Source organism: Oncorhynchus mykiss, chromosome 30, assembly GCF_057628025.1.
Source record: "Oncorhynchus mykiss isolate SJ-2025 chromosome 30, ASM5762802v1, whole genome shotgun sequence".
Classification (NCBI taxonomy): Eukaryota; Metazoa; Chordata; class Actinopteri; order Salmoniformes; family Salmonidae; genus Oncorhynchus; species Oncorhynchus mykiss.
The window spans coordinates 8,954,247-8,975,407 of record NC_143051.1 but is presented as its reverse complement, the minus strand read 5'-3'; the positions used below and the strand labels follow the sequence as shown (position 1 = coordinate 8,975,407).

The 21,161-nt window shown below is 44.0% G+C and overlaps 1 protein-coding gene across 1 annotated transcript in view; it reads right to left on the bottom strand.

The window, feature by feature from the left end:
* Positions 1-4,177: 4,177 nt before the first annotated feature.
* The window catches only part of LOC110489366 (protein 4.1), a 106,242-nt gene continuing 89,258 nt past the window's right edge, over positions 4,178-21,161 (bottom strand). The window contains 5 exon segments of the mRNA XM_090227465.1: positions 4,178-6,715; positions 10,738-10,863; positions 11,586-11,666; positions 12,210-12,323; positions 14,117-14,245. Of these exon segments, the coding sequence (XP_090083591.1) occupies positions 10,765-10,863; positions 11,586-11,666; positions 12,210-12,323; positions 14,117-14,245 (423 nt within the window). The 3' untranslated portion in view covers positions 4,178-6,715; positions 10,738-10,764.

Below are 21,161 nucleotides of genomic sequence, written 5' to 3'. Positions count from 1 at the left end.
TTCAATTGATTTTTCCCCTCATAAATCTACACACAATACCCCATAATGATAAAGCAAAAACACAGGTTTTTAGACATTTTTGTAAATGTATATATAAAATATCACATTTACATAAGCATTCATAGTCTTTACTCAGTACTTTGTTGAAGCACTTTTGGCAGCGATTACAGCCTAGAGTCTTCTTGGCTACAAGCTTGGCACACCTGTATTTGGGGAGTTTCTCCCATTCTTCTCTGCAGATCCTCTCAGGCTTTGTCAGGTTGGATGGGGGACTTTGCTGCACAGCTATTTTCAGGTCTTTCCAGAGATGTTTGGTCAGGTTCAAGTCTGGGCTCTGGCTGGGTCACACAAGGACATTCAGAGACTTGTCCCAAAGCCACTCCTGCATTGTCTTGGCTGTGTGCTTAGCGTCATTATCCTGTTGGAAGGTGAACCTTTGCTCTAGTTGTCACATTGACATAAAGGATCGGGAGACAGGCACAGGAATGCGTAATTATTTTTTTTTATTAAGCCCAAATTACGGTGTGCCGTGTAAGGGCATGGGGACAAAGACCAAACAAACACGTAACAAAAAAACAGGGTAGAAACCCAAAACAAAAGAGCGAGGAGTACCTCAAATAAATAACACACGCGCACAATGATTAACACACAGGACTAGACCCCGTAATCATCTGCGCAATCCACAAGGGCATGAAAGCCCAAAACACACAGCACAGGTACTCACACGCACCAACAGACATTGTAACAATAATCGTCAGCCCAATGGAAACCAAAGGGCACACTTATACAAATACTAATCAGTGGGAATAGGGGACAGGTGTGTGTAATGAACGTTCCGGAGGGATCCGTAACACTTGTCTGACGTCCTGAGCGCTCTGGAGCAGGTTTTCATCAATGATTTCTCTATATTTTGCTCTGTTCATCTTTCCCTCGATCCTGACTAGTTTCCCAGTCCCTGACGCTGAAAAACATCCCCACAGCATGATGCTGCCACCACCATGCTTCACCGTAGGGATGGTGCCAGATTTCCTCCAGACGTGACGCTTGGCATTCAGGCCAAAGAGTTCAATCTTGGTTTCATCAGACCAGAAATTATTGTTTCAATTCAAATCAAATTTTATTGGTCCCATACAAATGGTTAGCAGATGTTATTGTCTATCGTCTACAAACTTGATGATTGAGTTGGAGGCGTGCATGGCCATGCAGTCGTGGGTGAACAGGGAGTACAGGAGGTGGCTGAGAATGCACCCTTGTGGGGCCCCAGTGTTGAGGATCAGCGGAGTGGAGATGTTGTTTCCTACATTCACCACCTGGGGGCGGCCCATCAGGAAGTCCAGGACCCAGTTGCACAGGGCAGGGTCGAGACCCAGGGACTCAAGTTTAGTGATTAGTGATGAGGATACTATTGTGTTGAATGCTGAGCTGTAGTCAATGAACAGCAATCTTACATAGGTATTCCTCTTGTCCAGATGGTATAGGGCAGTGTACAGTGTGATGGTGATTGCATCGTCTATGGACCTATTGGGGCGGTAAACAAATTGGAGTGGGTCTAGGGTGACAGGTAAGGTGGAGGTGATAAGATCCTTGACTAGTCTTTCAAAGCACTTCAGGATGACAGATGTGAGTGCAACGGGGCCATAGTCATTAAGTTCAATTACCTTAGCTTTCTTGGGTACAGGAACAATGGTGGCCATCTTGAAGCATGTGAGGACAGCAGACTGGGATAGGGATTGATTGAATATGTCCGTAAACACACCAGCCAGCTGGTCTGCGCATGCTCTGAGGACGCTGCTAGGGATGCCGTCCGGGCCGGCAGCCTTGCGAGCGTTAACACGTTTAAATGTTTTACTCACATCGGCCACAGAGAAGGAGAGCCCAGCGGGCTGCGTCGGTGGCACTGTATTATCCTCAAAGCGCACAAAGAAGTAGTTTAATTTGCCTGGAAGCAAGACGTCGGTGTCCGCAACGGGGCTGGTTTTCTTTTTGTAATCTGTGATTGACTGTAGACCCTGCCACATACGTCTCGTGTTTGAGCAGTTGAATTACGACTCCACTTTGTCTCTATACTGACGCTTTGCTTGTTTGATTGCCTTACGGAGGGAATAGCTACATGGTTTGTATTCGGCCATGTTTCCAGTCATATTGCCATGATTAAATGGCAAGATGAGACGTATGCACGGTGGTATGTGCTTTCAGTTTTGCGCAAATGCTGCCATCAATCCACGATTTCTGGTTAGGGAAGGTTTTAATAGTCACAGTGGGTACAACGTCTCCTACACACTTCCTTATAAACTCGCTCACTGAGTCAGCATATATGTCAATGTCATTGTCTGAGGCTACCCGGAACATATCCCAGTCCACGTGATCGAAGCAATCTTCAAGCGTGAAATCCGATTGGTCAGACCAGCGTTGGATAGACCTAAGCACGGGCCCTTCCTGTTTTAGTTTCTGCCTATAGGAGGGTTAGCAACAAGATGGAGCCATGGTTGGATTTGACAAAAGGAGGGCTGGGTGGGCCTTGTATGCATCGTGGAAGTTAGAGTAGCAATGGTCAAGTGTGTTACTCCCTCGTGTACTGCAATCGATATGCTGATAGAATTTAGGTAGCCTTGTTCTCAAATTTGCTTTGTTAAAATCTCCAGCTACAATAAATGCAGCCTCAAGATATATGGTTTCCAGTCTGCATAAAGTACAGTGAAGTTCCTTCATGGCCGTCGTGGTAACCGCTTGCGGGGGGATATACACGGCTGTGACGATAACCGAGGAAAGTTCTCTTGGGAGGTAATACGGTCGGCATTTGATTGTGAGGAATTCTAGGTCAGGTGAACGAAAGGACTTGAGTTCTTGTATGTTGTTACAATTACACCATGAGTCGTTAATCATGAAACGCACTTCTTCTTACCGGAGAGATGTTTATACCTGTCGGCACGATGCACTGAAAATCCGGTTGGCTGTACAGACTGCGACAGCATGTCCCCAGCTAGTCATTTTTCCATGAAACAGAGTATGTTACAATCCCAGATATCTCAATAGAAAGCAACTATTGCCTGGATTTTGTTGACTTTGTTAACTAGGGACTGGACATTAGCGAGTAGTATACTCGGAAGCGGTGGGTGGTGTGCGGGCATCCGAAGTCTCACAAGAAGACCGCTCCAGCACCCTCTCCTCCTCGGACGGCTTTGGAAAAGTCGTATTCCTGGTCGCAATGCTGGTTGTGCTGTGAAGTTGACGTCTCTCTGATATCCAATAGTTCTTCCCGGCTGTATGTAATAACACTTACGGTTTTCTTGGCTAACAATGTAGGAAATAATACATCAAAAATATATATTTCAGTTTCCAAAGGAAACGGCGCCATCTTGAAGCTGTTTCTCATGGTCTGAGAGTCTTTAGGTGCCTTTTGGCAAACTCAAAGTGGCTGTCAGGTGCCTTTTACTGAGGAGTGGCTTCTGTCTGGCCACCATTAAGGCCTGATTTGTGGAGTGCTGCAGAGATGGTTGTCCTTCTGTAAGGTTCTCCCATCTCCACAGAGGAACTCTAGAGCTCTGTTAAAGTGACCTTTGGGTTCTTGGTCACCTTCCTGACCAAGGCCCTTCTACCCCGATTGCTCAGCTCTAGGAATAGTCTTGCTGGTTCCAAACTTCTTCCATTTAAGAATGATTGAGGACACCGTGTTCTTGTGGACCTTCGATGCTGCACAAATTTTTTTGGTACCCTTCCCCAGATCTGTGCCTCGACCCAATCCTGTCTCGGAGCTCTACACACAATTCATACTTGGTTTTGACATGCACTGTCAATTGTGGGACCTTATATAGACAGGTGTGTGCCTTTCCAAATCATGTCCAATCAATTTAATTTACCAGAGGTTTCCTTGAATCAAGTTCCAGAAACATCTCAAGGATGATCAATGGAAACAGGATGCACCTGAACTCAATTTTCAGTCTCATAGGAAAGGGTCTGAATAAGGTAAATGAGGTATTTCAGTTTTTTTTTATGTCTAAAAACCTGTTTTCGGTTTGTCATTATCGGGTATTGTCTGTATGATTGATGATAAAATTATTTTGATCCATTTCACAGTGATGAAAATAGCTGAGAAATTATAATTTCCTCATGAGACAAGAAAATAGAGAAATTGGACATAGAACCTGTCACAGAACAACATATCAAGCGGTGTTCCAAATAAGGTGTGTCTACATTTGTGTTTATTTAGTGATGCTGTTTTATTACATATTATCTCTAACAGTGAGGGAAACAGAGAGAGAGAGAGAGAGAGACAGAGGGAGAGAGAGAGAGAGAGAGACAGAGGGAGAGAGAGAGAGACAGAGGGAGAGAGAGAGAGACAGAGTGAGAGAGAGAGAGACAGAGGGAGAGAGAGAGAGACAGAGGGAGAGAGACAGAAGGAGAGAGAGAGAGACAGAAGGAGAGAGAGAGACAGAAGGAGAGAGAGAGACAGAAGGAGAGAGAGAGACAGAGGGAGAGAGAGAGAGACAGAGGGAGAGAGACAGAAGGAGAGAGAGAGACAGAAGGAGAGAGAGAGACAGATATATATCACTATGACAAAATAAACATGAACTTTAGATGTATAGGCTGGTTCTTCCTAGACTCCATCCTTCACCAATGTAGAAAAGAGAGTGCCACAATGAAGAAGAAGAGGAAGAGGAAGGTGAATAAACAACACACTGAAAGAACTACAACACATTGGATATTGAACATTGTAATATTATGTGTCCTAAAACAACATCATGTTTTTAAACTAGACCAAAACATTTAAAAACTATGTGTACCGTACTCTTTGCTTACATATTGGGTTGTTTCTTAAAGGGACAGTGTGTACGTCACAGGAGGATCAATTAAATTTGTATTCTTCACAGATAAAAGGCATGGGAGTAAACAGATAAGGATAACAATAACTTCATTTTGTGCTGATGTAACTAGTAGTCTTCTAAAAGGAGAACACCAAAGAGGCTCCCAGAGGGAATGTGTTCCCAAAATCCCCAATTGAGACTTTCTGTTTACTTTTTAAGCTCTTTAAAAAATATATATGTTTATCTCAATATCACATACTTTCTGGGTAACAATACCTTACTGTGATTGTTTTTTAATTAAAATGGTAAAAAAAAATCAACAAAAATAGCTTCTTAGCAAAGAGCAAATTCTCAAACAATAATTTTTGCTAGGGCTGTCTGGGCGTGGCCTGAGTTGGGAGGAGGAAAATGGAAACGAGTTGTTATTGGCAGAGAGGTTTGGAACTCTAATTAACTGACTGATGAAGCCAAAACTCCATCCCACCAAAACAGGTTGAAATTTCAGTTGAGCTGTTCAAACGGCTCAAACACTAAAAGGGCATTTTCATAATTTTCACAATTTCACAGTAGTATTCCAACCTCATAGAGTGGAAATATAAAACACAGAAAAATCACATTTTTGACAGCATTGGGCCTTTAACATTGATTCTCGAATCAACCCCAATTAAAAAAAATTGGCCTTTAGCATGAAGTGTTCTCCAACTGACTTCTTCTGCGTAGTGGTCCATCTCTCTAAATGAGTAAACACTGCCCCCTTTGGTAGACAAGTAGAAATACAGGTAAATTAATGCAGGACATTGTAAAGTTGCCTCTACTGCTCTGCCATGCCCGGTTTAAATTAATGACTGTTATGTAGCTGGTGATTGGAATGCTGTGTGAAAACATCTAACTACAAACCTGTAAAGTCAGGGTGATCTAAAATGATGCATGAATACACAGAAATAAAAGAGGATGTCAATAATATAATAAATGTGATGTCAATACACTGCTTCTCTCCCTTCAGTCCTGATGAAGCCCCTTTCCCACCCCCCCCCCCCCCCCAGTGTAACTACAACAACAAAGACAACCTAAAACAGTCAAAAAATATGTGAAAATCCTCCAGACGAATAGATAATGAAGTCATATCTTCAAAAGACGACAAAGACTTAAATAGGGCCCCTCAAAAAGTTTGGATGAAATAAAATATTTTCAACACTTAAATTTAAAAAATACTTTTCACATTGAGAGGGAAAATATAACTTTTTGTACTGTACAAGAGATGAAACCAAACTTGGTTGTAAAAGTTTGATTTGAAGAGGGATCACCCAAAATCCCTTGCTATCATCCCACTTCAGAATAAAAGTCCCTTCAAAGTTGACTTCCAATTACGGCAATAAGAAAAGTCTTAGAAAAATATCAACAAAGTCCCTGCAATCTCTACACAATTTAAAGACCAAATGTCCTTTGAAAATTCTTGTTAAAATCTCCAGACAAATTGGAGAAAGAGGAAAAAAATTATAATATTTTATTTCAAATTTTTTATTGTTTACAAAAATCCAGTTTGGTTGTTTGGGATTTGGCAGTGGAGTGGAAGAGAGTGAAAGAGAGAGAGAGAGAGGGATTGTGGGTAGTCCTAGGGAATTCTGGGAGTTTTTTTGGAGAGTTCTGTTTGTTCCCTTTTCCTTCAGTTGAACTCCATTGGTTGGGAGGTTCAAAGTTCATAGTTGAAAAGTGAAGCTTGTTCTTTCTGGCAGGTTGGACCGGTCCAGTCTGGTGTGGTGTGTGTGTCTGGTGTCTGTTCCCAAGGTGGGGGTGGGGGGGTCTCTGAGGTAAACAAGCAGGAATGGCGGTGAAACAAGCTGAGAAGGTCAGGGCGGGCGGGGGATGTGTGTGAGTTCACCTTCCTCAGGCGCCGTGGTAGTTTTGGCCCCCAGCTTGACAGACAGTGGACAGAGAGAGAGACACAACTTCAGTAACATTACCTCAACATTCCCCTGATTCAAAACACTTAAGATAAAAAGTACAAGAGCAGAAAACAAAAAGTTGAGAGTAGAACTACACCAATGTTGTCACAAAGATGAACATGTTTCATAGGGTAGGGTGAGGTAGGGTAGGTTGAGGTAGGGTGGGGTCGGGTAGGGTAGGGTAAGGTTAGGTAGGGTGGGGTGGGGTAGGGTAGGGTGAGGTTAGGTAGGGTGGGGTGGGGTAGGGTCGGTGAGGTTAGGTAGGGTGGGGTGGGGTAGGGTAGGGTGAGGTTAGGTAGGGTAGGGTGAGGTTAGGTAGGGTGGGGTGAGGTAGGGTAGGGTAGGGTGAGGTTAGGTAGGGTGGGGTGAGATAGGGTGGGTTGAGGTAGGGTGGGGTGGGGTAGGGTGAGGTAGGGTGGGTTGAGATAGGGTGGGATAGGGTAGGGTGAGGTTAGGTAGGGTGGGGTGAGGTAGGGTAGGGTGAGGTAGGGTGGGGTGGGGTAGGGTGAGGTTAGGTAGGGATGGGTTGAGGCAGGGTGGGGTGAGGTAGGGTAGGGTGAGGTGGGCTAGGGTAGGGTGAGGTTAGGTAGGGTGAGGTAGGGTGGGGTGAGGTAGGGTAGGGTGAGGTTAGGTAGGGTGGGGTGAGGTAGGGTAGGGTGGGGTGGGCTAGGGTAGGGTGAGGTTAGGTAGGGTGGGGTGGGGTAGGGTAGGGTGAGGTTAGGTAGGGTGGGGTGGGGTAGGGTGGGTTGGGGTAGGGTGGGATAGGGTAGGGTGAGGTTAGGTAGGGTGGGGTGAGGTAGGGTGGGTTGAGGTAGGGTAGGGTGAGGTTAGGTAGGGTGGGGTGGGGTAGGGTGGGTTGAGGTAGGGTGGGGTGGGGTAGGGTAGGGTGAGGTAGGGTGAGGTTAGGTAGGGTGGGGTGAGGTAGGGTGGGTTGAGGTAGGGTGGGGTGGGGTAGGGTGAGGTTAGGTAGGGGTGGGTTGAGGCAGGGTGGGGTGGGGTAGGGTGAGGTGGGGTGGGGTAAGGTGGGGTGGGGTGAGGCAGGGTGGGATAAGGTAGGGTGGGGTGAGGCAGGGTGGGGTAAGGTAGGGTGGGGTGAGGTAGGGTGGGGTGAGGTAGAGTGAGGTGCGGTAGGGTGGGGTGAGGTAGGATGGGGTGAGGTATCGTAGGGTGGGGTGAGGTAGGGTGTGGTGAGGTAGGGTGAGGTAGGGTGTGGTGAGGTAGGGTGTGGTGAGGTAGGGTGAGGTAGGGTGGGGTGAGGTAGGGTGAGGTAGGGTGTGGTGAGGTAGGGTGAGGTAGGGTACGGTGGGTGAAGCGGAGAGGGAGGGAGTGTGATTGTTAAGGGTGTTCTCAGGCTCCACTGATGTAAACACTGTTAGGTTGATGATGTCCAAGGTAAACAGAGCAGAGCTCCATGAACACAGGGCTCCATGAACACAGGGCTCCATGAACACAGAGCTCCATGAACACAGGGCTCCATGAACACAGGGCTCTATGAACACAGGGCTCCATGAACACAGAGCTCCATAAACACAGGGCTCCATGAACACAGAGCTCCATGAACACAGGGCTCCATGAACACAGGGCTCCATGAACACAGGGCTCCATGAACACAGGGCTCCATGAACACAGGGCCCCATGAACACAGAGCTCCATGAACACAGGGCTCCATGAACACAGGGCTCCATAAACACAGAGCTCCATGAACACAGAGCTCCATAAACACAGGGCTCCATGAACACAGGGCTCCATGAACACAGGGCTCCATGAACACAGGGCTCCATGAACACAGGGCTCCATGAACACAGGGCCCCATGAACACAGAGCTCCATGAACACAGGGCTCCATGAACACAGGGCTCCATAAACACAGAGCTCCATGAACACAGAGCTCCATAAACACAGAGCTCCATGAACCTACTGGGAGGGCACTCTCTCCCCCTCGTCTCCCCCCTGTCTGAGAGGAAAGGGGTGGGAGGCACTGTGTGTATACATACCACCCTGGCAGCTGGAACCCTATTCCCTACAAAGTGAACTATGTTTGACCTAGAACTTGGTCAAAGGTAGGGCACTGTATAGGGAATAGTGTTCCATTTAGGACGAAAACCTGAGCCTGAGGGCTTTAATTCAACACAAACATACAGGGCTATAATTAAAGCCACATGGACACCACTGTTTAAAGACATCATGCTGAGATGTCCTGTTTCATATAAAGCCACATGGACACCACTGTTTAAAGACCTCATGCTGAGATTTCCTGTTTCATGTAGGAATGGGCCTGACTGAGTAAACTGTTATAAATAAATCAACGCAGTTTAACGGCCGATAATGAAATTGCAAGGACAATAACTGATAATATAAGTATGCGTGTCCCTTGTCAGTGGCATGTCAGTGCTTTGATTACATTGTTTAGTCTCTGCGGGAGCCTAAAGAAAAGCAGTGTAATAGCCTTCATCATGGTCCTGACGGTAATGTTAAGACAGAGGTGGGGGGTTGATTTCAATTCAGTTCAATTCAAGGGCTTTATTGGTATGGGAAACATGTGTTAACATTGCCAAAGCAAGTGAGGTAGATAATATATATAAAGTGAAAATATAAAGTGAAATAAACAATAAAAATTAACAGTAAACATTACACATACAGAAGTTTCAAAACAATAAAGACATTACAAATGTCATATTATATATATATATATGTACAGTGTTTTAACAATGTACAAATGGTTAAAGGACACAAGATAAAATAAATAAGCATAAATATGGGTTGTATTTACAATGGTGTTTGTTCTTCACTGGTTGCCCTTTTCTCGTGGCAACAGGTCACAAATCTTGCTGTTGTGATGGCACACTGTGGAATTTCACCCAGTAGATATGGGAGTTTATCAAAATTGGATTTGTTTTCGAATTCTTTGTGGATCTGTGTAGTCTGAGGGAAATATGTGTCTCTAGTATGGTCATACATTTGGCAGGAGGTTAGGAAGTGCAGCTCAGTTTCCACCTCGTTTTGTGGGCAGTGAGCACATAGCCTGTCTTCTCTTGAGAGCCATGTCTGCCTACGGCGGCCTTTCTCAATAGCAAGGCTATGCTCACTGAGTCTGTACATAGTCAAAGCATTCCTTAAGTTTGGGTCAGTCACAGTGGTCAGGTATTCTGCCACTGTGTACTCTCTGTTTAGGGCCAAATAGCATTCTAGTTTGCTCTGTTTTTTTGTTAATTCTTTCCAATGTGTCAAGTAATTATCTTTTTGTTTTCTCATGATTTGCTTGGGTCTAATTGTGCTGCTGTCCTGGGGCTCTGTAGGGTCTGTTTGTGTTTGTGAACAGAGCCCCAGGACCAGCTTGCTTAGGGGACTCTTTTCCAGGTTCATTTCTCTGTAGGTGATGGCTTTGTTATGGAAGGTTTGGGAATCGCTTCCTTTTAGGTGGTTGTAGAATTTAACGGCTCTTTTCTGGATTTTGATAATTAGTGGGTATCAGCCTAATTCTGCTCTGCATGCATTATTTGGTGTTCTACGTTGTACACGGAGGATATTTTTGCAGAATTCTGCGTGCAGAGTCTCAATTTGGTGTTTGTCCCATTTTGTGAAGTCTTGGTTGGTGAGCGGACCCCAGACCTCACAACCATAAAGGGCAATGGGTTCTGTAACTGATTCAAGTATTTTTAGCCAGATCCTAATTGGTATGTTGAAATTTATGTTCCTTTTGATGGCATAGAATGCCCTTCTTGCCTTGTCTCTCAGATCGTTCACAGCTTTGTGGAAGTTACCTGTGGCGCTGATGTTTAGGCCAAGGTATGTATAGTTTTTTGTGTGCTCTAGGGCAACAGTGTCTAGATGGAAATTGTATTTGTGGTCCTGGTGACTGGACCTTTTTGGAACACCATTATTTTGGTCTTACTGAGATTTACTGTCAGGGCCCAGGTCTCTCTCTCTCTGAGTGTCTCTCTCTGTCTCTCTGAGTGTCTCTCTCTCTCACTGTGGGTTAGGGTTACCACTGACCTGGTCATAGGAAAGGTGAGCCTGGGGTTAATCGGGGGTGATCTCTGTTTCCTGGTGCACCACCACTTTGGTCACAGACATGTCCGGGTGCTGCTCCTTCGCCTCCTTGATAGCCTGGGCCAGAGCCTGAGAAGAGGGAATACACACACACACACACACACACACACACACACACACACACACACACACACACACACACACACACACACACACACACACACACACACACACACACACACACACACACACACACACAGGGGAAGGTTCAATATGGAGATTGATGGCACTAATAAAAAGGCTATACATACATTAAAGACATCATTATTAAACACAAGCAAATAGAGTCGCTGAAACCCACACGACCACTGAGTTGGAAACATTCATCACCCAAGGAAACACTAAAAGGGATACTACATTCGGACAAGACTGTGTTCAGTTCACATCACAGCAACAAAACAAGCTCTTTTATCTTTTGATTTTATTACACAGAGGACTCAGGTAGGGTGAGGTAGGGTGAGGTAGGGTGAGGTAGGGTGAGGTAGGGTGAGGTAGGGTAGATTCTGCATAGATTCTGTGTAATAGCTCTAATTCTATGATTTTATTACACAGAGGACTCAGGTAGGGTGAGGTAGGGTCAGGTAGGGTGAGGTAGGGTGAGGTAGGGTGAGGTAGGGTAGATTCTGCATAGATTCTGTGTAATAGCTCTAATTCTCTGATTTTATTACACAGAGGACTCAGGTAGGGTGAGGTAGGGTGTATTGTTACTCCACTGAAGTGGTCTCTAACAGAACACACACACAGCCAGCGAGCACAGGGCCGGTGGAGAGAAGTAGAAATCTGTCCCCCACCTTGTCGTGATCAATCTCTGTGTCTCCAGTTATCACAATCCTCTTCTCAATGCGAGTCTCTGAGATGCCTCCTTTCACCGTCTCAAAGTGAAAGAGAAAGAGTTTTAAATAAAAAAAATTACAAAAATGTGGGGGATCAGAAATATCAAGCGCCAGGGGTAGAAAGAGATCAGCTTTGACCTGACAACATTCTGTTAGAGAGATACTGCATATATATATAGAGAGAGAGAGCCGCTTTGACCTGACAACATACTGTCAGAGATACTGAATAGAGATACTGAATAGAGAGAGAGAGAGAGAGAGAGAGAGAGAGAGAGAGAGAGAGAGAGAGAGAGAGAGAGAGAGAGAGAGAGAGAGAGAGAGAGAGAGAGAGAGAGAGAGAGAGAGAGAGAAGCTTTGAGGCAGAAGAGGGTATTATCAAATTTGTACTTATTCTTTGATCTGTGTATGTTTGTTCACTGCTCAACCCTTATGGTGGGTCGCCACTCAAAAGACATCTCGATTGGTGGGCCACGAAGCAGAACATTTTAGGTACCCTCCATGTGCTACAAGACTAAAATGTTAATGGAAAACATCTACAAAGGCAAAAGTGATCCTAGGTCAGGAAGCCCAGGACGGACGTACCTTGGTGATTTGAGTGGTGGTGGTTGTACTGACTGTCTCTGAGGTGATGGTCTGGGCACTCAGCAGCACTCCAGTGTCCCTTTCTGCCTGGCTGTCTACGGGCTGAAGGAGACACTATGTTAACACAAGGGGGAGAAAAGAGGTTCATTTAGGACTACAGTCGTGGCCAAAACTTTTGAGTTTTGCTGCTTCAGTGTCTTTTAATACTGAAGTATAATTACAAGCATTTCCTTCAGTGTCAAAGGCTTTTATTGACAACTACATGAAGTTGATGCAAAGAGTCAATATTTGCAGTGTTGACCCTTCTTTTTCAAGACCTCTGCAATCCGCCCTGGCATGCTGTCAATTAACTTCTGGGCCACATCCTGACTGATGGCACCCCATTCTTGCATAATCATTGCTTGGAGTTTGTCAGAATTTGTTTGTTTGTCCACCTGCCTCTTGAGGATTGACCACAAGTTCTCAATGGGATTAAGGTCTGGGGAGTTTCCTGGCCATGGACCCAAAATATCAATGTTTTATTCCCGAGCCACTTAGTTATCACTTTTTCCTTATGGCAAGGTGTTCCGTCATGCTGGAAAAGGCATTGTTCGTCACCAAACTTTCCTGGATGGTTGGAAGAAGTTGCTCTCGGAGGATGTGTTGGTACCATTCTTTATTCATGGCTGTGTTCTTAGGCAAAATTGTGAGTGAGCTCACTCCCTTGGCTGAGAAGCAACTCCACCCATGAATGGTCTCAGGATGCTTTACTGTTGGCATGACACAGGACTGATGGTAGCGCTCACCTTGTCTTCTCCGGACAAGCTTTTTTCCGGATGCCCCAAACAATCAGAAAGGGGATTCATCAGAGAAAATGACTTCACCCCAGTCCTCAGCAGTCCAATCCCTGTACCTTTTGCCAAATATCAGTCTGTCCCTGATGTTTTTCCTGGAGAGAAGTGGCTTCTTTGCTGCCCTTCTTGACACCAGGCCATCCTCCAAAAGTCTTCGCCTCACTGTGCGTGCAGATGCACTCACACCTGCCTGCTGCCATTCCTGAGCAAGCTCTGTACTGGTGGTGCCCCGATACCGCAACTGAATCAACTTTAGGAGACGGTCCTGGCACTTGCTGGATTTTCTTGGGCGCCCTGAAGCCTTCTTCACAACAATTGAACCGCTCTCCTTGAAGTTCTTGATGATCCAATAAATGGTTGATTAAGGTGCAATCTTACTGGCCGCAATATCCTTGCCTGTGAAGCCCTTTTTGCGCAAAGCAATGATGACGGCATGTGTTTCCTTGCAGGTAACCATGGTTGACAGAGGACGAACAATGATTCCAAGCACCACCCTCCTTTTGAAGCTTCCAGTCTGTTATTCGAACTCAATCGAACTCCAGCCTTGTCCTTGTCAACACTCACACCTGTGTTAACGAGAGAATCACTGACATGATGTCAGTTGGTCCTTTTGTGGCAGGGCTGAAATGCAGTGGAAATATTTTGGGGGGGATTCAGTTCATTTGTATGGCAAAGAGGGACTTTGCAATTAATTGTAATTCATCTGATCACTCTTCATAACATTCTGGAGTATATGCAAATTGCCATCATACAAACTGAGGCAGCAGACTTTGTGAAAATTAATATTTGTGTCATCCTCAAAACTTTTGGCCACGACTGTACATTGTCTACCGGCTGTGAGAAAGACAACAGGATCAAGTTCATTAGGCACCAAAAGGAAGAAAACACAATGAAACAGGGAGGGACTACCAGCAATTGTCCAATAAGAAATGCTTGTCTTTAATTTTACGTTGCAAGATGTTTAAAAAAAAAAATCCCAGTTGGGTATCCTGATGAATACGACCCAGTTCACTGTTAAAACAAACTCATTGGGTTAATAAAGGGATTTATTTAATAAATATTGATCCCGCTCACCTGCGCTGACTCGTAGGTAATGGTCTTGGTCTCAGTGTGCACGATGGGGACCTCCTTGTTAGAGACGTCTCCTCGCAGGGAGTTAGACACGTCGGAGATGGTGATTGTCTGTGTTTTCACCACGTTAGGCTGTGAGGAGAGGGGGAATACACACGGTGAATATTGAGTTTGTCGTATCCTCACTTCCCAACCACCCTCTCTAACTACATACTAGATTTATCAGAACCTTCTGTAGTATGACAGAATACTATATACATCATTCATACACGTTTCTCCACATACAGTATTCTCTCCCAACCCATCTAGCACAGACCTGTCATGACCCACGATGACCTATGACCCATAGTCCCCTGTCCACAACATGTGACTATCCCCTGTTCGTTCTCTGTGACTATCCCCTGTTCATACCATGTGACTATCCCCTGTTCATTCTCTGTGACTATCCCTTGTTCGTTCTCTGTGACTATCCCCTGTTCGTTCTCTGTGACTATCCCCTGTTCATTCTCTGTGACTATCCCCTGTTCGTTCTCTGTGACTATCCCCTGTTCATTCTCTGTGACTATCCCCTGTTCATTCTCTGTGACTATCCCTTGTTCGTTCTCTGTGACTATCCCCTGTTCACACCATGTGAATGTCCCCTGTTCGCTCTCTGTGACTATCCCCTGTTCATTCTCTGTGACTATCCCTTGTTCGTTCTCTGTGACTATCCCCTGTTCACACCATGTGAATGTCCCCTGTTCGCTCCCTGTGACTATCCCCTGTTCATACCATGTGACTATCCCCTGTTCGTTCTCTGTGACTATCCCCTGTTCACACCATGTGAATGTCCCCTGTTCATTAATCTTAATGGTTGTACAGTCGTCTCAAATAAAACTGTGAAGGACCTCTGCGTTACTTTGGACCCTGATCTCTCTTTTGAAGAACATATCAAGACTGTTTCAAGGACAGCTTACTTCCATCTACGTAACATTGCAAAAATCAGAAACTTTCTGTCCAAAAATTATGCAGAAAAATTAATCCACGCTTTTGTCACTTCTAGGTTGGACTACTGCAATGCTCTACTTTCCGGCTACCTGGATAAAGCACTAAATAAACTTCAGTTAGTGCTAAATACGGCTGCTAGAATCCTGACTAGAACCCAAAAATTTGATCATATTACTCCAGTGCTAGCCTCCCTACACTGGCTTCCTGTCAAGGCAAGGGCTGATTTCAAGATTTTACTGCTAACCTACAAAGCATTACATGGGCTTGCTCCTACCCATCTCTCTGATTTGGTCCTGCCGTACATACCTACACGTACGCTACGGTCACAAGACGCAGGCCTCCTAAATGTCCCTAGAATTTCTAAGCAAACAGCTGGAGGCTGGGCTTTCTCCTATAGAGCTCCATTTTTATGGAATGGTCTGCCTACCCATGTGAGAGACGCAAATTCGGTCTCAACCTTGAAGTCTTTACTGAAAACTAATCTCTTCAGTGGGTCATATGATTGAGTGTAGTCTGGCCCAGGAGTGTGAAGGTGAACGGAAAGGCTCTGGAGCAACGAACCGCCCTTGCTGTCTCTGCCTGGCCGGTTCCCCTCTTTCCACTGGGATTCTCTGCCTCTAACCCTATTACAGGGGCTGAGTCACTGGCTTACTAGGGCTCTTTCATACCGTCCCTAGGAGGGGTGCGTCACTTGAGTGGGTTGAGTTACTGATGTGATCATCAGGTCATCCTGCCTGGGTTGGCGCCCCCCCTTGGGTTGTACCGTGGCGGAGATCTTTGTGGGCTATACTCGGCCTTGTCTCAGGATGGTAAGATATCCCTCTAGTGGTGTGGGGGCTGTGCTTTGGCAAAGTGGGTGGGGTTATATCCTTCCTGTTTGGCCCTGTCCGGGGGTGTCATCGGATGGGGCTACAGTGTCTCCTGACCCCTCCTGTCTCAGCCTCCAGTGTTTATGCTGCAGTAGTTTATGTGTCGGGGGGCTAGGGTCAGTTTGTTATATCTGGAGTACTTCTCCTGTCCTATCCGGTGTCCTGTGTGAATTTAAGTATGCTCTCTCTAATTCTCTCTTTCTTTCTCTCTCTCGGAGGACCTGAGCCCTAGGACCATGCCTCAGGACTACCTGACATGATGACTCCTTGCTGTCCCCAGTCCACCTGGCCGTGCTGCTGCTCCAGTTTCAACTGTTCTGCCTGTGATTATTATTATTTGACCATGCTGGTCATTTATGAACATTTGAACTTCTTGGCCATGCTCTGTTATAATCTCCACCCGGCACAGCCAGAAGAGGACTGGCCACCCCCACATAGCCTGGTTCCTCTCTAGGTTTCTTCCTAGGTTCTGGCCTTTCTAGGGAGTTTTTCCTAGCCACTGTGCTTCTACACCTGCATTGCTTGCTGTTTGGGGTTTTAGGCTGGGTTTCTGTACAGCACTTTGAGACATCAGCTGATGTACGAAGGGCTTTATAAATACATTGATTTGATTCGTTCTCTGTGACTATCCCCTGTTCATACCATGTGACTATCCCCTGTTCATTCTCTGTGACTATCCCCTGTTCGTTCTCTGTGACTATCCCCTGTTCGTTCTCTGTGACTATCCCCTGTTCGTTCTCTGTGACTATCCCCTGTTCGTTCTCTGTGACTATCCCCTGTTCGTTCTCTGTGACTATCCCCTGTTCGTTCTCTGTGACTATCCCCTGTCTATCCATTCCCCTTGTGCTGAAGGTGTGGCTGTAGCCAGAACTATCATCCCATCCCAGTGTCTCAGACAATCTACTTAAACTAAGTGTAGATTAGGGGTTGGAGACAGAAGAAACTGTTGCAATCGCTTAAAAAAAAGATGCTTCATGGGAAAAATGATGATTCATGGGAAAAATGATGATTCATGAAGTGCTTATTCAAACTGAACCTTCCTACTCTAGCGAGAACACATTATTCTCAATCTAAAAATAAAAAGGGGAAAAAAAGAACTGCTATAGTTTTTTTTTTCAAGAAACAAAAACAAACAATTAAGTTGAGGGAGAAACATTGTCAAGAGAGAGAAAAGTGTAATTGCGTTGTTTTGAAAGAGAGAGAGAGAGAGCTCTCCAGAGGATGGGCTGCAGCACAGAGACAAAACTACGACCCAACTGGCATCCTAATCCCTATGTAGTGCACTACTGTTGACCAGGGCCCATAGAAGCATCCTATTCCCTATGTAGTGCACTACTATTGACCAGGGCCCTATAGGACACATAGTGCTCTGGTCAAAAGTAGAGCACTACACAGGGAATGTGGTGACATTTGGCATTCAGCCAGCCTAGTGGTTAGAGCGTTGGACTAGTTAACCGAAAGGTTGCAAGATCGAATCCCCGAGCTGACAAGGTAAAAATCTGTCTTTCTGCCCCTGAACAAGGCAGTTAAACCCACTAGGCCGTCATTGTAAATAAGAATTTGTTCTTAACTGACTTGCCTAGTAATTTTTTTTTACCCAATGTGATAAAACACTGTAAAGTAACCTGACTAGTCCCGGGGGACGAGCTGTGTGATTTTCATAATAAGAGCGCCTCTCAGGGGACGAGCAGTGTGCTTTTCATAATAAGAGCGCCTCACAGGGGTCGAGCTGTGTGCTTTTCATAATAAGAGCGCCTCTCAGGGGTCGAGCCGTGTGCTTTTCATAATAAGAGCGCCTCACAGGGGTCGAGCCGTGTGCTTTTCATAATAAGAGCGCCTCACAGGGGTCGAGCCATGTGCTTTTCATAATAAGAGCGCCTCACAGGGGTCGAGCCGTGTGCTTTTCATAATAAGAGTGCCCCTCTGGGACGATGGATAGGAGGATCAAGCCCACAGCGGGCTCCATGGCAACTTGCCACTCCAATTATCCACACACTAGCACTCAGATATGCAGATTATGCAAATGAGAGGGATCATAAATAACTTTCATTTCGCTTTCTAATCTTTCATCTCAAATACTTTGCCAGGAAGGGAGGGAGGAAGAAACAGAGAGAATAAGAGGGACAGAGAAACAGACAGAGATAGAGATACAAAGAAACAGAGAGAGAGAGAGAAACCAAGAGAGTGAGAGTTAAAGGGTGAGAGAGAGAGAGAGAGAGAGAAACAGACAGAGATAGAGATACAGAGAAAGATTGAGAGAGAAACCGAGAGAGTGAGAGTTAGAGGGTGAGAGAGAACGAGAGAGAGAGGAAGAGACAGAGAAAGAGTGAGAGAGAGAAACCAAGAGAGTGAGAGTTAGAGGGTGAGAGAGGGAGAGAGAGAGAGGAAGAGACAGAGAAAGAGAGAGAGAGGAAGAGAGAGAGGAAGAGAGTGGTGTAGAGACAGAAAGCAAGAGCGAGCCCACAAGATAAAAAAAAGAAAGTCATTTGATTTTGTTCACTTATTCAAGTCGGATATAATTTTGAGCCCATGAAAGGAGCAGATATGTGATATGACAGCTATAGCAGAGTGCATGCTGGACATCTGTTCAAAACAGGGCAATCTTCACACTGTGTCGTCCTTTTCAAAGTCAAGCTATCCACGTGACAACTAATAATTAAGGAGAGCTCATTTCTAGGACGAGTTCATTTTCCTGGAGTTAGAGACCAAGAACCAATATTACGGTAGTGGAGGGGAGTTCCCTAATTAGAGAGTCAACATCAGAGGGGTGGAGGGGAGTTCCCTAATTAGAGAGTCAAGATCAGAGGGGGTGGAGGGGAGTTCCCTAATTAGAGAGTCAACATCAGAGGGGTTGGAGGGGAGTTCCCTAATTAGAGAGTCAACATCAGAGTAGTGGAGGGGAGTTCCCTACTTAGAGAGTCAACATCAGAGGGGGTGGAGGGGAGGTCCCTAATTAGAGAGTCAACATCAGAGGGGTGGAGAGGAGTTCCTTAATTAGAGAGTCAACATCGGAGGGGTGAAGGGGAGTTCCCTAATTAGCAGCAAAACAGACCCCCCCCCCCCCCAGAAAAATTTTAAAACACTATGGAAAGAGTGGATATCCCTAATTAGTGATCAGACAAAACACCCTCCCCATCAAAAAAGTCCAACATCTAAAAACAGACATTCAAAATTAATACATCTGTCATTTCTTAGCATACAGGACACCACAGCATGAAACAGAACAGCAGTAGTAATATATATATACACAGTAGTAATATATATATATACACACAGGACACCACAGCATGAAACAGAACAGCAGTAGTAATATATATACACAGTAGTAATATATATACACAGTAGTAATATATACACAGTAGTAATATATATATATATATATATATATATATATACACAGGACACCACAGCATGAAACAGAACAGCAGTAGTAATAAATATACACAGTAGTAATATAAATATACACAGTAGTAATATATATATATATATATACAGGACACCACAGCATGAAACAAAACAGCAGTAGTAATATATATACACAGTAGTAATATATATATATATATACACAGGACACCACAGCATGAAACAGAACAGCAGTAGTAATAAATATACACAGTAGTAATATATATACACAGTAGTAATATATATACATATATACACAGGACACCACAGCATGAAACAGAACAGCAGTAGTAATAAATATACACAGTAGTAATATATATATATATATATATATATATATATATACAGGACAACACAGCATGAAACAGAACAGCAGTAGTAATATATATATATATATATATATATATATATATATATATATATACACACACACAGGACACCACAGCATGAAACAGAACAGCAGTAGTAATATATATACACAGTAGTAATATATATATACATATACAGGACACCACAGCATGAAACAGAACAACAGTAGTAATATATATACACAGTAGTAATATATATATATATATATATATACAGGACACCACAGCATGAAACAGAACAGCAGTAGTAATATATATACACAGTAGTAATATATATACACACAGGACACCACAGCATGAAACAGAACAACAGTAGCAGTATATATACACAGTAGTAATATATATACATATATATACAGGACAACACAGCATGAAACAGAACAACAGTAGCAATATATATACACAGTAGTAATATATATACAGTAGCATTATATATACACAGTAGTAATATACATACGGTAGTAATATATATACACGGTAGTAATATATATATATATATATTACTGTATTATATATGTATGTATATGTATTACTGTATATATTACTATATTATATACAAGTAATATATATACACGGTAGTAATATATATAGGAACAGGAACAGGAACTAATACACAAACACCAACTAATACAGGAACAGGAACTAATACACAAACACTAACTAATACAGGAACAGGAACTAATACACAAATACTAACTAATACAGGAACAGGAACTAATACACAAACACTAACTAATACAGGAACAAGAACTAATACACAAACACTAACTAATACAGGAACAGGAACCAATACACAAACACTAACTAATACAGAAAGAGGAACTAATACAGAAACACCAACTAATACAGGAACAGGAACTAATACAGGAACAGGAACAAATACAGGAACTAATACAGGAACAGGAACTAATACAGGAACAGGAACTAATACACAAACACTAACTAATACAAGAACAGGAACTATAACACAAACACTAACTAATACAGGAACAGGAACTAATATGGAACAGGAACATATACAGGAACAGGAACTAATACACAAACACTAACTAATACAGGAACAGGAACAAATACAGGAACAGGAACTAATACACAAATACAGGTACAGGAACTAACACAGGAACAGGGTCTAATACACAAACACTAACTAATACAGGAACAGGAACTAATACAGGAACAGGAACTAATACAGGAACAGGAACTAATATGGAACAGGAACATATACAGGAACAGGAACTAATATGGAACAGGAACTAATCAAGGAACAGGAACATATACAGGAACAGGAACTAATACACAAACACTAACTAATACAGGAACAGGAACTAATACAGGAACAGGAACAAATACAGGAACAGGAACTAATACACAAACACTAACTAATACAGGAACAGGAACAAATACAGGAACAGGAACTAATAC